The 16,313-nt window shown below is 42.3% G+C and overlaps 1 protein-coding gene across 2 annotated transcripts in view; it reads left to right on the top strand.

Moving 5' to 3' along the window:
- Nucleotides 1-16,313, top strand: part of neurl1aa (neuralized E3 ubiquitin protein ligase 1Aa) — an 81,259-nt gene that overhangs the window by 18,053 nt on the left and 46,893 nt on the right. The window contains exon 1 of one of the 2 annotated variants that reach the window (XM_085162041.1): nt 14,155-16,311. The exons of the other annotated variant lie outside the window; for it this stretch is intronic. Within the exon in view, the coding sequence (XP_085018167.1) occupies nt 16,278-16,311 (34 nt within the window). The 5' untranslated portion in view covers nt 14,155-16,277. Of the gene's footprint in view, nt 1-14,154; nt 16,312-16,313 lie in introns of those variants that run through there. 2 annotated transcript variants of the gene reach the window in all.

Here is a 16,313-nt window from a genome sequence, read left to right as displayed (position 1 = left end):
CCTGTGCTCTCCTTGCACTCCTCTCTCTCCCCTCACCCCGAGGCCGTCCCTTCCCGAGTCGGCTTCTGCCGAAAGCTTCTTCCTGTTAAAAGAGAGTTCCTTCCTTGTCATGGTCCCTTGGTTTGGTGCCAGGGTTTCTCTAGTTTGGATAAGTCTTTCTATCCTATATTGTTTGTTTGTAGTCTTGCCTTTAGTTCTTAGTTGCATGCATTTCTGCATTTCGTTGCCCTGTACCTGTGCATGTGCAATGACAATAAAGTTGAATTCTATTCTATTCTAGTTTAGCTCTTTGACTATGTTAGTTGTTAGGTTGTGTATTTTCTGCTTCCTGGTGTTTCTCTGTCTGGATCGATCTTGTCCCGTCTCTGGTTGTTTAAGTTTTTTGTCCACGTTTCTGTTTCGTCTTCTGTTTCTTCTTGTTTCACTTTGATAGCCCTTCATCCCGTGTGTGTTTTGTTCAGTTTTGCTTCCCCTGTCTCCTGTCACCTGTGCGCATATATTGTCCGAGTCTTTGTCCCCGTGTGTTCCATCGTCCTGTGTTTCAGCCTAGTTCATGAGTTCCTGGTTGAGTTCTGTCTATGTGAGTTTTCAGTCCTGCACTTGGGTCGTGACACCTACGCCTTCCTACCATTGCCTGGCTCTTTTAGGCTACGTTCACACTGCAGGTCTTAATGCTCAATTCCGATTTTTTGATCAAATCCGATTTTTTTGTCTGCTCGTTCACACTACAAATAAAATGCAACAGCAAACGCGCTCTGTTTAGACCCAGACCAACAGTATTGTTTGACTGATGGACCTTAATATAAAGACTTCGGACTTTACGTTTCCCAGTTTTTGCTTTAAGTTATTTTGTTATTTACATAATAATGTAAATAACCTAATAATGATCCTTATTGCTGTTTTAGAGGAGCGGTGCTTCAAAGGATAGTTGCAGATTTCTGTCAGAATCTGCAGATTATACAGAACAAATAAAATGTTCACGTTTCTCCAACGTTGTCTTCCCAACAGTTTCACTGACATCTACACGGGATGGCCAGGAAGTGTTCGCGATGTCTTCTCCGGCGCTGATAAATGGCGTCTGTTTTGTGTCAGTGACGTAAAAGACGGATTTAATGCGACTTGACCATCAAACAGCAGCTTTCTGAAACATCAGATATGTATCGGATTCAGCACCACATACGAAAGTGACCCAGATCGGATTTGAAAATATCGGATTTGTGCCGTTCACACTGTCACACCATGATCGGATATGGGTCGCATAGGGTCAAAAAAATCTGATTTGATGCGCTTTCGCCTGCAGTGTGAACGTAGCCTTAGTCGTCTGCATCGTCTGTTACACTAAAAGCCCCTCCAGGTGACTGTTGCTGTGATTTGGTGTAAATCAAAATAAGCTGAACTGATCTGCATGCTGAACATTGCAGTGGTTTTTCATTTCCACCTTTTATTGTTTTCTGTGACTAAAGATAATTCACAGGTAGAATTATGTAACTGGTTATTTGGTTGTGTAATGATAATAATAATAATTTTTAAATAAATGTCTCTTCTTCTTCCTTGTTTGTAATCACAGAGATGCTCTTTGATTAGGACTGGCATGTAATTTAAGTCACGCTCAGACCTCACCGGCGAGGGCTGGCCCAGTGCGTGACCACTTGAGAAGAAACAGGCCCCCAGATTGTGTTTTTAATGACTTCAGCTTTTAAACTAAATGCTGTAATAATACCTCTGGTTTGCAGCTGTTACTGAAGCTCGATTTATCCAAATGATAAAAAAATAAAGTATTCTGGTTTATTTCGAGTATTATGCAGATAGTTTTGCTTTTTCTTTTTTGCCTTGCATACTCGTCTTGCTTGTACTGTGACAACAGGGAACCAGAAAGGCGCTCATAACTCAGCTGTTCTGGGAAAATTTGTATAATAGCAAAGAGAAAGCCGCAGTAAAGTTCTTAACCAGCCTGCAGGGTTTCTTTACTCATTTATCTTTATTGTAATGCAGTTGAATGACTCATGAAATTGTTAATATTAAAAACCACACAGTGAAGAATCTTTAAAAGAATTCTGGCTTTCATTTTTGTTATTGCAGAAATTTTCTATAATTATTGGTTTTGTCGCCGGGCTAAAGACTTCCAGCTGCTCAAATTAAACGTCTAGAGAATATCAGAGCATAAATTCAGTTCTGAGAAATCAAGCGCTGACTCAGCACCCAGGCTGGGCTCGGTCCATGTTTTAGTTTGTTCTCTGTAAAATTCTGTGTATTCGCTGGCCGTAGCATCTCGTTTCATTACCACAGGTCCAAACACAGAGTGCGCGCTGGTATCGTTTGCTTGCAACATTAACAGCCTGTAAATTCGTCTCATTTGTTTTAAATAATCTTACTTTACATTTGTTTCAAATCATTTTTACAGCAATACTATTAGTGTTATTACTAGCAATAATATGAGCTACTGCTGGTGCTCTTTCAGATTCTTCATTATGTATCAAACGGTGCATAATGTTATACCTGCTCAGTGATTGTAATCATAATTGTTATTAATATTAATACTGTGAATTATTAAGTATTTTTTTCAAATGCTGTCATTATTAAATCTTGTTGTAAACCTGTGGCGCTCACACAGGTGACAGCTGCAATATGCTAACAAATTAGCATGTTAGCATCGATGCTAGCTCTTGGCTTGATTGTTCTGGTGAGGCTGTCAACACTGTGCATAATGCAGAATTATAAAAGGAGAAGTTGAGCATAATTGTTATTAATATTAATACTGTGAATTATTAAGTATTTTTTACTTTGAATTATTAAGTATTTTTTTCAAATGCTGTCATTATTAAATCTTGTTGTAAACCTGTGGTGCTCACACAGGCGGCAGCTGCAATATGCTAACAAATTAGCATGTTAGCATCGATGCTAGCTCTTGGCTTGATTGTTCTGGTGAGGCTGTCAACACTGTGCATAATGCAGAATTATATAAGGAGAAGTTGAGCATAATTGTTATTAATATTAATACTGTGAATTATTAAATATTTTTTCAAATGCTGTCATTATTAAATCTTGTTGTAAACCTGTGGCGCTCACACAGGCGGCAGCTGCAATATGTTAACAAATTAGCATGTTAGCATCGATGCTAGCTCTTGGCTTGATTGTTCTGGTGAGGCTGTCAACACTGCATAATGCAGAATTATAAAAGGAGAAGTTGAGCATAATTGTTATTAATATTAATACTGTGAATTATTAAATATTTTTTCAAATGCTGTCATTATTAAATCTTGTTGTAAACCTGTGGTGCTCACCAGTAGCGGTTTTAGATACGGGCGACACGGGCGGTTGCCCGGGGCGGCATCATGGTGGGGGCGGCATCACGGCTCGTTCTCATGCTGCCCCGACATCAGCCAGCGCATACTGGGAATGGCATAGGCACCGATCGGTTTTCTATCGCCCATTTGCTGGGAGTAAGGGCGCCCTCCGTTTGCGAGGTGCGCCTGCTGCTTGCGGCACAGGGAGGAGAGGGCGGGGCGGCGGGGGATGCTCTGGCTGGCTGGAGCAGCAAAAAATTACCAACTCGCAAAATAATACAAATTACAAACAAACCAACAAACACGAAAACACCAGACATCATGATACAGACTTATAATTTGCACCGATGTTTTTTCAAAATTCTATACGCGAAAAGTGAGCGCGAGAGCCCTCAGTGCGGCTGCTCACTGCTGAAGTCAAAGTAAACTTTATTGTCATCTCCGCTACATACAGTCCAGTATATAGAGAGACGAGACGACGAGGCTCCAGTTACAGCAGTGCAAGTAAACAAACAATATATATAAGAAGAGTAAGAAAATAAATATACACTTTAGGACTAGGGGTAAAGGGATCAATAACAATTGAAAATGTATATTTTATATTTTGTTGATCTAAAGTCTCACACACAACCCGTTTTTAAACTCTAAAAAAAGAGAAAAGAAGAGGAGCGTAGCGACTTCCACAGTCGCTAGAGGCCGGGGACTGAGCCTGCCTATTTGCCTGTCAACTTTACGCAATAATGCCAGAGGTGGAATTGCTTGCTTGTTTATTAAAGTGCTTGGAAAGTTTACAGAGCAATGTGATCGGCTCGCGATTCAAACTCTTAAAACATCACAGGCTCTAATGCAACAAGGGGAAACTCGTTGTGCTGCGGTCAACAAAAACTACGGCTACCCAGCCCTGCTCTGTCAAAATCAAACCAGTGAAAGACAGACTGACAACGCCCTCTTAAAGTCACCGCTAGCACCCACGTGACTCCCATTACACATCACCATAGCAACCAAACAAATGAAAACCCAGTGATCCTTAAAATTCAATACATTTAATTATGACTCCTACAAGGAGAAACGAGCAAAAGATACAGGTAAGCAGATGTGTCATTGGATAATGGCAGGTCATGTATCCTAAAACATTAAGAATCAGAATACTTTCTTAATCCCTAAGGAAATTATGTGGGTTACAGTTCCTCCAAGAAGAAATGGTAAAAATAGTAACAGTAACAGACTAAACTCCAAACAATATATACAATAATATTAATTAGTCAGTGTCAATTGTTGATTTGTCGTGTTCTCATTGTATGACGAATTATGATGTCTGTTTAGTAGCCATTTGCATACAACGTTTGCATACAATGCATACTCTGTCTCTCTCTTCGTGTGTGTGTGTGTGGGGGGGGGGGGGGGGCGCCAGAGGGGGTGTTTGCCCAGGGCGCCAAACAGGCTAGGACCGCCACTGGTGCTCACACAGGCGGCAGCTGCAATATGCTAACAAATTAGCATGTTAGCATCGATGCTAGCTCTTGGCTTGATTGTTCTGGTGAGGCTGTCAACACTGTGCATGATGCAGAATTATAAAAGGAGAAGTTGAGCATAAGTGTTATTAATATTAATACTGTGAATTATTAAATATTTTTTCAAATGCTGTCATTATTAAATCTTGTTGTAAACCTGTGGTGCTCACACAGGCGGCAGCTGCAATATGCTAACAAATTAGCATGTTAGCATCGATGCTAGCTCTTGGCTTGATTGTTCTGGTGAGGCTGTCAACACTGTGCATACTCAGAATTATAAAAGGAGAAGTTGAGCAATGCTTTTATTAAAACAGGAACTCCTTGAAACAAATTGTAGCTTTATGCATATTATTTATAAGTTCATAAATAATCACAGCTATGATTTGCAGCTTATTATCGCTCACACTGCTGCTACATATATACTGCAGCTGTCTTCAGAAACCCACCCAAGCACATTTTAATATGACTAAATTATCAGTGCATAGCTATAACCTCCAAATCTCCCTCTCATCTTCAGCATGTATGTTTTCAGCATTGCTTACTTTCTAAAAAGGATTTTTTTCATGTGCTGGTAATTAAATCTTTTCCGTGAACATTTCCCACTCCCTGTGAATCCTCCATAGGTCATATTTGAAACCTGAGCATGTTTTCCTCAGACTCACTGTAGCATATCCACTTCCGTTTTTCCATGACTTTGAGATTCTTCTCTACCCTCAAGCTTCCAAATCTTGCCTGGATCCTGTGACTCCTCTTTCCATCCAGGCTCAGGCAAAGCATGAGATATCTTCATGCATTTTTCTTTCTTCCTGGAAAGAAAGTGATACTCAGGTCTGAGCTGTGGGAACAAGAAGAAAACATGGCCTTAAAAAAAAGCTCAATCTGCTTATCTCTGTTATGGTCCCACATGAGAAGAGGAACAGATTAGCCCCAGGTAATATCTTTGGTGGCCTCTCCAGTGTCTAATTAAAAGGCTATCGTTTTAGTGAGTACATATAAAGCAGTGATTGAGGTGATTTTCCCTCAGAGCTGTGTCTGCTCTGTGGGACGGTCACAACACTTTCAACAACTCTGTTTTCTTTTGATCTGATTTCTGCTTAGCCCAGCTGCTGGAGGATCTAAAGAGCAGGAGAAAAACCTAGAGAGAGCATACTTACGCAGGTTATAAATGTGGCAAATGAGAGGAATGATAAAGCGGGAGCAACGTAAATGGATAAAAGAAAGCCCCCGTAATCTGTCTCATTGTCAGGAAGTATAATTTTCCAAACATGACATGAGCCAGCGAATGCCAAGGGGGATACACTGTGCTGATTCACAGAGGGTATGGTTTGGGAAACCACAAAACCAGCAGGCGCACTGATTGATGGCGCCGAAAATCCATGCAAACGGATTCATATGTTTCCTTATGCGGCAGCTGCCCCGTATTAATCTAATGTAATTAACAATAAACACCCCGTCATGATCGGAATTGCAATTTAAAAGTCTCGGGGATCTGCTCTGCGAGGAATTACAACCACATGTCCTCCTGCCTGTAAGCAACCTGCAGGAGACACAGACTCATAAAGTCTTATCATTTTGTTTTTCAGGGGAGGAGCTTTAGCCTTAGTATAGAAATGAGATTAGTGCATCACATGTTGCCTTTCCATTCTTTACTTTCATGCAGGATAATGGCTACTGGGAGAAAGGGCAACCCTCATATTGGGAAATTCCAGCTTTCTTTATGTCACTCAGTCCAGGAAGTCAAATATGAAGCGTGTGATCTACACAGATGTTCTGAAAGACTCTCAGTTTTAACGCAGAATAAGGAGGCATACCAGCGTTACCGAGCTTCCTTCAAGCCTTTTTCCTTTAATTTGTCAGATGTTCATAAGTAGTACTGTACAAAACAAGTTATATTGAATTAAATTAAATTACCGGATTATTAATAATTCAGCTCTTTTGAGAGCTTCAGCAATGCCCCACTGAAATCCATCACTCCTCACCAGCACATTCTGGGGCAGCGTTATCAGGCAAAGTATTTTCAGATCCTCGGCACATGAGACAATAAGGCATTTCTCTGCAACCATCCAGCCCAAGGCCGAGCAGCTCTGACAGATATTAAAGCAGAGTGACAGATCTAATTATCACCTCCCCACTTCTTCTGCTCCAACTCTGATGAAAAGTACTACATTACAGCAGACACCCTATGCCCTCAAACTAACTTTCACCTTTGTTAATAACTAAGAGTGTAGTTATCTGGAATACCTGCTGAGGGCATGTCTCAGAATAGAGAGAAAGAGATTTGCAACAAGGCTGAATTTATGAAAGGAAGACTCTCATTATTCCAGCTCTTGCTGCAGTGACTGTGCAAATGCCCCCAACCCACCATCTCTCACCTTTCCCCCCCGTCTGCTTTCGCATTTCTCATTTTGTCTTTTCACAGAGATTTGGACGGTGTCACAGCTCTGTGAAGTTTCCACTCCTCTCTTTTATCGTATCCTGTTCCTGAACGCTCTAAGGGCTCCGCTGATATCCCATATGAGACTGCGCTGAATGGGAGGTTTTGTTTGCACACACGTGCCGTGCAGCAGACAATGCCGGCTGCAGGAGAGCCACTCTGCTGACCTCTCTGCTTCTTGGCATCTGCTGCCAGATTCCCTTTCAGTCCCGTACAAATCACTTAGAAAGAGGCAGCGAGCTCTGTTTTGCTGGCAGGATGTTATGGTGCACAGCTCGCACCACTAAACTGCTGTTTTGTTTTGTTGTCTCCCCACACCGCTACTGTTGATGGAAACTGTGTCGAGCTGGGCTAATGGGCTGTGGGTGTGTTTGTGTGTGTCCCCGTGCACTTACATATGCATTCCCGGTAAGAAATGCGCAATTCCTTTCGAGTAGTGGTTGCCGTGGAAACCTTGGTCAGGTCTGGTCTCCAGCTGCCATTAAACAGTGAAGCGTGCTGGGACATGTGGCAATGGGGGTTGGTTAATCATCAGCCACTATATCAGATCTGTGGCCACGTTAGTGCTGATGGTTGCACCACGAACACTTAATTAAAAAAAAGAAATACATTTGCTTCAGATGTCAGAATTAAAATGGTGCCCAGTGCCACACACCATCACCTAAATGCTTAACTAAATAAGAAACTATTAATGATTATACCAATGATTTAAAAAACCCTGTTATGAATAGTCAAAATTTACTGCTATAAAAAAGTTTCTTCTAAAACGGCAGTTTTCAAGTTACCACGTGAGGTCACTGGATAGTTGATGGATGGATGGATGGATGGATGGATGGGAGGATTATGGATGGATGGGAGGATTATGGATGGATGGATGGATGATATATGATGGATGGATGGATGGATGGATGGATGATTGATTGATGGATGGATGGATGATGGCTGGATGGATGGATGATGGATGATGGGTGGATGGATGATTGATGGATGATGGATGGATGGATGATTGATGGATGGAAGGATGGATGGATGGATGGATGGATGATTGATGGATGGGTGATGGGTGGATGGATGGATGGATGATTGATGGATGGATGATGGCTGGATGGATGATTGATGGATGGATGATGGCTGGATGGATGATGGCTGGATGAATGGATGAATGGATGGATGATGGCTGGATGGATGGATGGATGGATGGATGGAAGGATGGATGGATGGATGGATGATGGATGGATGGATGATGGCTGGATGGATGGATGAATGGATGGATGGATGATGGCTGGATGGATGGATGAATGGATGGATGGATGATGGCTGGATGGATGGATGAATGGATGGATGATGGCTGGATGGATGGATGGATGATGGATGGATGGATGGATGGATGGATGGATGATGGATGGATGGATGGATGATGGATGGATGGATGATGGATGGATGATGGATGGATGATTGATGGATGGATGATGGATGGATGATGGATGGATGATGGATGGATGGATGATGGATGGATGATGGATGGATGGATGATTGATGGATGGATGGATGATGGATGGATGATTGATGGATGATGGATGGATGGATGGATGATGGATGATGGATGATGGATGGATGGATTTTGGTAAAGGTTAAAGTTAGATCACGCTCTGCTTGGCCTCACTTCTGTAAAAATCAGTTATTAAACTAAAAGGTTTTGTGGTCTTTGTGCCTTTTGGAGCATTTTTAATGAAACTATTGAGAAATAATGTTTGCTGCTGTGTGCTGCTGCCTCTGCTTCAGGAAAAGTTCTGGTATTTTAATAGACTAATAAGTACATTTGTGTGTTTGCATGGTATCCCTACACTTTATGGATCTTTAAAACAGCACCAGTCCCCGGTGCACTTAGTTAATCTAACTACAGCAGGTAGCTTGAGCCAACTATGCTGAAGAACGTGAATACATGCAGAGCTTGTGCATGTATTCATGCTATCTCTTCATGTCAGTTTGACTGCATGATGTTCAGATCAGGGGCTGTATTCACAAACATTCAGAGAGCTCTTGCGGAGTTCTCCTAACGTAGCCTAAACATTTATAGAAAGGAGCCCTCACTTAAGAGTTATTTAGGAAGCTCTCAGAGTAACTCTGAGCAAGAAGTGAACAAAACCTTTTACCTCAGCGAGGCGATGCGGCTGACCTGATTAACAAGAATACATTTTTGCCCGTTTTCAAGCAATTCAGCCTCGTAATCACATTCATTTCTGGCATCATTGCATTGGATGGGAGATGCAAGCGTATCTTTAATGAGATCGGCTACAAACATTATCCCCGCACCATCTAATCTGCTGTTTCATTAACTCACTGTCATTCAGAGGTATTTCCTCTACCTTTTTGCCTCTCCACTATTTTCTCCTACTTAATAAAGCAAAGGAAACTCTTAAGCCTCTAAAAAGGCACTCATTCCTACTCCTAGCAGTTTTTCCACAATCTAGTATAAACTTCAAAGGTTAATTCTTATAAAACATCATAAATCTAAAGCTGCATACACAACGCAAATAATTTGCATTGACGTGGCAACCAGAGACCACGCAAAGTTGATAGCATTCTGCAGTTTCAAGCAACTACACCTGAAATATCCACCAGCAACAGGAAGTGGGCGGGGCCCAAGATAAACTTTTCTCAACTTCCAGGTGAGCGACTGAAGCAGTTACCCATGCGACTGAAAAGTACAAGTGATAGACATTTGACCTGGTAGTAAATACATTAAAAAGTTACCTAGGCAAACGACCAGTGAATCATTTCCAGTCTGCTTAAGACTTTTTTCCAGATTCTGCCCCAAGCAGCAGCTCTTTGTAATGGGAAGCTTTAAGAATGTGGCCCCAGGGCTCTGAGCGGGCCACACCATCTGTCACAGGACTCCTCGCTCTTTGTAACTCGGGCTGGATGTTTGAATTTGATACAACCTCCAAACAAATGAACACCCACAAACAACGTCTATATGCATGCCAGTCTGTTAATAACAGACACAGCAGTACCATCAATGAAGCCCTTTGTTGGGGAGCTATGACCTTTCCACAGCTGTCCTTGAATTTCACATGTGAGGCTTCCACAATGTATTCAATATCATATGTAGATTTTAGGGAGATACCTGTCAAATAGCTGTCAGCAGGTTGTAGTTCTCCCGACTCTTTTTGGCTAGAACTTGGACGTGGGAGTCCTTCCTGTATTTATTGGAAGGAAGTCATTAGTACATTAACCAGAAATCCGTTAATTTCTGGTTAATGTACGCAGAAAGAAGGCGAAAAGCAAGAAACTAGAGAAAGAGACATTAATTCGGGTCCATCCTGCTCTTGATTATCTCAGCAGTGTGTTTCAGTGTAGCTAAAGTCATAATGATGCTGCTCTTTACATATTTTTCCTTTTTTCGTTATGAGAGAAACAAACAAAATCAATCGAGGCTTTTTTTCACTCCATTTAATCCTGTTGAGGTGCAGAGTAAAAAATAACAAACCTTTATTTTATATCTACCATTTCTTCAAGAAACAATAACCAAAAAGCATATTAGTCAGCGTGGACATCTTACATTTAAAATGAGTGATCATCTGAACATTTGAAGCAACAAACATAATCCCATAAAGCAGCTGTTACGCATCCAAAGCTGAAATATGGGCAGCCATAAAACATCTAGGATTATTACACCAAACCTGATGAGATCTGGATCTGATTTAGAAATGAAGGGTGTTGGTTTCTGGTCTTTTGTCCTCTAAATGGGACCAGAATTAACCAGTTCAGTATCTTGTTATATTAAATAAAACCTGAAACTAGCAAGAGAGACCATAAACATATGTGATAAGTGTTTACTGAGGCGTCAAATCAAGTGAGAGATTCGGTTGTTTTCTCATGAATTTACATCTAATTGTACTTTTTTTTTTGGCAACCAGGGGTGCTGCCCCCTGCTGGTCATAAGACAGAATGCAGGTTTAAAACGCTTTAATTTTAAACCATCTGTGGTATTAATGTTCATAAACAATGTTGGTGGCTTCTGAAGATGCTGACTCTGCACTTCTAAAAGTGAAAACATCCACCACAGAATCAGGAACACATGAGGACGAGTAATCCATCCAAGTACCCGTTTTCTTGTTAGTTAGAGTTTCACTTTAGAATTATCCTGTTTCTGAGTTATTTAAAAAACAGACCTAAACAGAACAGAAGTGTTAATAAGGCCCGAAGAATTCATGAGGTTCACATAAAACATGCCTCTCATCAGATAGGCCGTATATATCAGCTGTAGCTGTACGCACACACCCATCTGATGCCGACTAAAGTGCAGCGAACCGTGAATCGCCACATTGTCCAAGTTTATGTACAGACTCTCAAAGATGCACCTCGACCCTGTTGCAGACAGGACTGTGGGCCAAAGGAGGCTTTCTTTCTAAAGGTTAAGGCTGACAGAGCAGTGACTGCAGGAAGGAAGAGTTACTGTACAAAGGAAGGATGTTCTAGCGATACATTCATGTCAAACAAGGTGAGTGTAGCTGTTGGCATGATGGCATTGTATATAATTTGTATTATTTCTTTGTCTTGTCAAGATCCATGTCATGATTGTAAATTGTTTAAGCTGTACATTACTTTTTGTTTTTTGTAGTCAACGTTTTGGTGCTTTTATTTTGAAAGTCAAGTTTGCTTACAAGTTGCGCTAGTTTCCTCTTTGAGTAAAAAGAAGGAGAAAACACCTGTAAGCGCGCAGAGAGGATGGTTTTTATTGAAAGACATGTTAAGTGGACTTAAGGAAACCTCAGAAGAACGGCGGCTAATTCCCCTTTTGCAGCATGCAGCCAACGAGTTTTCACTATAATTCCCGCGAAGCACAGGCAGACGCAAGTGGTTTTCTGTCACTGGTGGCTTTGGAGAGAAGTCTTCAAATAAACCAGTGACAGAAAACCACTTGCGTCTGCCTGTGCTTCGCGGGAATTATAGTGAGGAAGTGCACTTTTCTGCAGCCTTTCCTCTGGTGTGTATCTGCGAGGTTACACGAAGCGCTGGTCTGACGGTTCTTCCTGAAACTCATCTGGCCAGCTTCCAGTCCCCGCTCTTTTCACAGCCACGTCCCTTGCGTGACAAATAGCTGTTATACCTTAGCGCGATGATGTCATCCCTTGGGACTTTTAAAACTCAGCAGACTTGTGGGTGTTACTTTTATTGCTGGGTTTGCAGGGATATTTGTAAGATAGAGGAAATGTGTTTTCTCTTAACTTGCTGTCCTGAGCCACAGACACCACTTATCTGAGTGAAATACAGTAATTTTCTGTCCCCTGATCTGTTTTATAACTATCGATTTAGCTCAGATTCTTTTTTTCTCTGTTGAAAGAAGTCTTTCTTTAGCTGAGCTCTTCTTTAAAATCCAGATTTTTGCAATTGTCAGCAGAGGTGATACTTGAAACCAAATGTGGTTGGCCTCTCATTGTGCTGCGAATACTCTCCAGCAACTGTCTTTACCTCAAATGTGCACACCATGTGTGCGTCTCCAGCATCTCATTTAGAAAACTAAACCTTGAGGTTGAGGTCCTGATTTTATTTTGATGAACCGCCCAGGCAGGCCTTAGTATTTGTTATGGTTACGTGGTGGTAATCATTAAAAACGATGGGGAAACGGGGACATGTAAATATTATTACCTGCGTGATTTAGAGAGTAATCTTTAAACATAAACAACAACGTACAGCATTTTGCTGACAGTTGTTTTATGCTCAGCGAGTCAAAAGGATCGTCTGTGTCATGTCTTTGCAATTTACTGGGAAAAGTTGGTTTAAAAGTTTTTCTTGATAAAATTATATATTTTTCACAAAATAAATGCTGCTTACAAACTTCAGCAATGTTTTAACACAGTTCATTTACATATAAGCTGCTTATTCTAACTCAGACTGGAAACGAGGTTTCCTCCACTGTCCTTAATTCTGACATCGAGCTCGAGCATTTAAAAGGAGAATAAATCTTCATATTTAATTAAACTCCAAATCCACAATGATAATTGTGACATTAAGCATAGCGAGTGCTTAATGAGTGTATATTGCACTCATTAAGCTATACAACTAGCACCTGAATGCATCACTTAATGTAATTTAATATTTCACAGAGAAATAAAATATTTTAATTAATGTTTAACATGATGGAAATTCACTGATTCTGTACTGGTATAAAGGAAGTAAACACTCTTCTGGTTCTTTTGATTAATACCAAACTTCACCGTTCTGAGGAAGCTTGTTTCCTCTGAAGAGCAGAGCAACGACTCCCCCAAATCCAGTGGTTCTTAACCTTGTTGGAGGTACCGAACCCCACCAGTTTCATACGCGCATTCACTGAACCCATCTTTAGTGAAAAATAAAATGTGATTTTTTTTTTTACTGGTGCACAAAATGAGCCATGCATGTCATGGCGGAGGCTCTGCCGAACCCCTGAGACCAACTCACCGAACCCCTAGGGTTCGATCGAACCCAGGTTAAGAACCACTGCCCAAATCAAAGGGGACCAGTTAAGGTATGGGCTTCTGACTAGAGTGCCTCCTGGATATCTGAGTGAGGGGTTTTGGACATGTCACACCCAGGACAGGAGAGATTACAACTCTCGACTGACCTGCAAACACCTTGTTGTTCCTCCAGAAGAGCAGGTAGAAGAGGCTGGGAGCGGGAAGGTCTAAGCATCTCTCTCTACACTGCCTCCCATGTGACCCAGGCATAGACATGCAATAGAAAATAGATGGACAGGCAGCGTGTTTGAGTTAATCAGGGCCAAATGATTTTGATGACGAATGCAAACAGCTGATACCGGTGGTCTGTATACTAAAGGTGTTGTTGGAGCTTGGACCGTGGTTATTTCCACCTCAGAAGCTTCCTCGATTTCAGTCTGTAACAGCTCTGCAAATACGAGCTCTGTGGATCAGAAGGCTGGCTGAAGCTTTCACTGCCGTGCTAAAAATGGCAAATGGTTGTCTTTTAATTACAGACACAGCCGCCTCCGGGGTGGAAAGTGTTAATGAAAAATATCCAAGATACCCTTGAATGATGAATTCCTGGCATTCACCTATTAGACTCCGGTTCATATATCTCATTTCCCTCACCCTGTCCTGCCGTTATCTAAACGCCTGCAGCTTCAGGCCCAGAGTAAACACTGGTGTCTGGGACTGAGGGCTGCGAGGTCACCGTGGATAGGTGATGACAGCTGAAGTCAGAGGACCGACTCTTGAGGGGTCACCCAGTCTGTCTGCCAGGGGCCCGAGGCACATAAGGAAGCATGGAAGGTGAAAGACTGAGTGCTGAGAGTAAAGAATGCGGCCACTTGCTCTGTGAGCCTCTGGACCCAAACTTAGCCTCAGACGTGTATCTCTTTCTTATTTTTAAACTATGAAATGTGGAACGATAGGCCATAGGCTACTCCTCTTATCTAGTTCATTTATTTAATTACTAAACCTGTCAGACAGTACCGTCTTGCAGTGCATGGCCTAATATGGTGAATTAAGGGTGGAGACTATATAATTTAATAGGAAGGCACGGCACACCCTCTTAGAGGTTGGGACTGCAAACTTTATCACAGATTTAGCCAAAGAACGTATGCTGCATAATTTACTACACACCAATCAGGCATAACATTATGACCACCTGCCTAGTACTGTGTTGGTCCCCGTTTTGTTGCCATAACAGTCCTGACCCATCAAAGCTTGGACGAGACCCCTGAAGGTGTGTCGTGGTATCTGCAACAAGATGTTACCAACGGATCCTTCAAGTCCTCTAAATTGTGAGGTGAGGCCAGAACATCCCAGCACATCCCAGCACATCTCACAGATGCTCGATTGGACTGAACTCATTGCTGTGCTCCTCAAACCATTCCTGAACCATTCCTGCTGAACGAGGCCACAGCCATCAGGGAGTACCGTTTCCATGAAGGAGCCTACATGGTCTGGAACAATGCCTAGGCAGATGGTACGTGTCATTGTAACGCCCACATGTGTGGCAGGACCCAAGGTTTCCCAGCAGAACATTGCGTAACTTCCCCGATCATCGTTAGAAATCCAGACTTCCTGCATTTCTGCTAAACATTGTTACTCAATGTATTGAAGTCTCTCCAGAATTCCTAAACATGAATAGAAACGTCTGTTCTTTAGTCTCACATCAACTCTCTTACTGGTAGCTGAGGACTATCGTGGCACCTGAGCGGAGACTACATTCACCATCTGGGAAGTGACCCAGTGTGATGTGTAGTACCTCCAGGTGTGTGGGTTTGGTGGCTCGTGGGTCAAAGAGGGTTAGTATTACTAATATGTTCCTCATACAGCACATGAAGACTTTGTGGCTGATTAGACGTCTGTGCTGGACCCAAACAGTCCAAAAACGAGCTTTTCCCAGAGGTGACCACGTGGTCTGACATCATTAACGGTTTATGCAAAATATTACCTGACATTTTTTAACCTTATCACATACACAATAGCTCAGCCTGTGTTTGTCAGGGTCTACTTCCGGTTTAATCCTTGCCCCACCCACACATTCCTCGTCACACCAATGGGGATGTGTAAATGTCATTATGCGGTTAAGATGGATTTCTTTTCATTATTTGTTTGTTTGTTTTTAAAGGAAACTTTTCTCCTTTATCAGCTGAGGAAATAAACCCTGTGTGGTCACACGGTGCCCTCGCGCCTTACCTCCCACTCACCCTTATTCCCCCCATGTTTTATTCCAGCCTCGTGGCCCATAAATGGCAGCTCTGCGCGGCAGTGACAGCGTTAAAATCGCTCGTGCCCGAGTCTCCACCTTCTATGTAAATGACAGCGTGAGTGAGTGGGACCCGAGGCGGAGAGCTCTTACTGAATGAGGCTGACGGGGGGAGTTGCCTTCACGGACGTGTGTGTGTGCGCTCACAATAATAAGGAGGTGTGGGTCCGCTCTCTGCTGTTTGCATGTACCCGGAGCAGAGCAGCGATAGGCTACCTTTTGGATGCAATCATGTCACGAGCGCTGGGCTGTGCCACGAGAGCCTCTGAATAATCCACACCGGCGATACGCGCACGGCAGAAGACTGAAGCGATGGGTGGCCAGATAACGCGAAATGCCTTTTACGGT

Source organism: Neolamprologus multifasciatus, chromosome 6 (assembly GCF_963576455.1).
Source record: "Neolamprologus multifasciatus chromosome 6, fNeoMul1.2, whole genome shotgun sequence".
NCBI lineage: Eukaryota > Metazoa > Chordata > Actinopteri > Cichliformes > Cichlidae > Neolamprologus > Neolamprologus multifasciatus.
The sequence above is the reverse complement of the archived record's forward strand: the minus strand, read 5'-3'. Positions and strand labels throughout refer to the sequence as shown.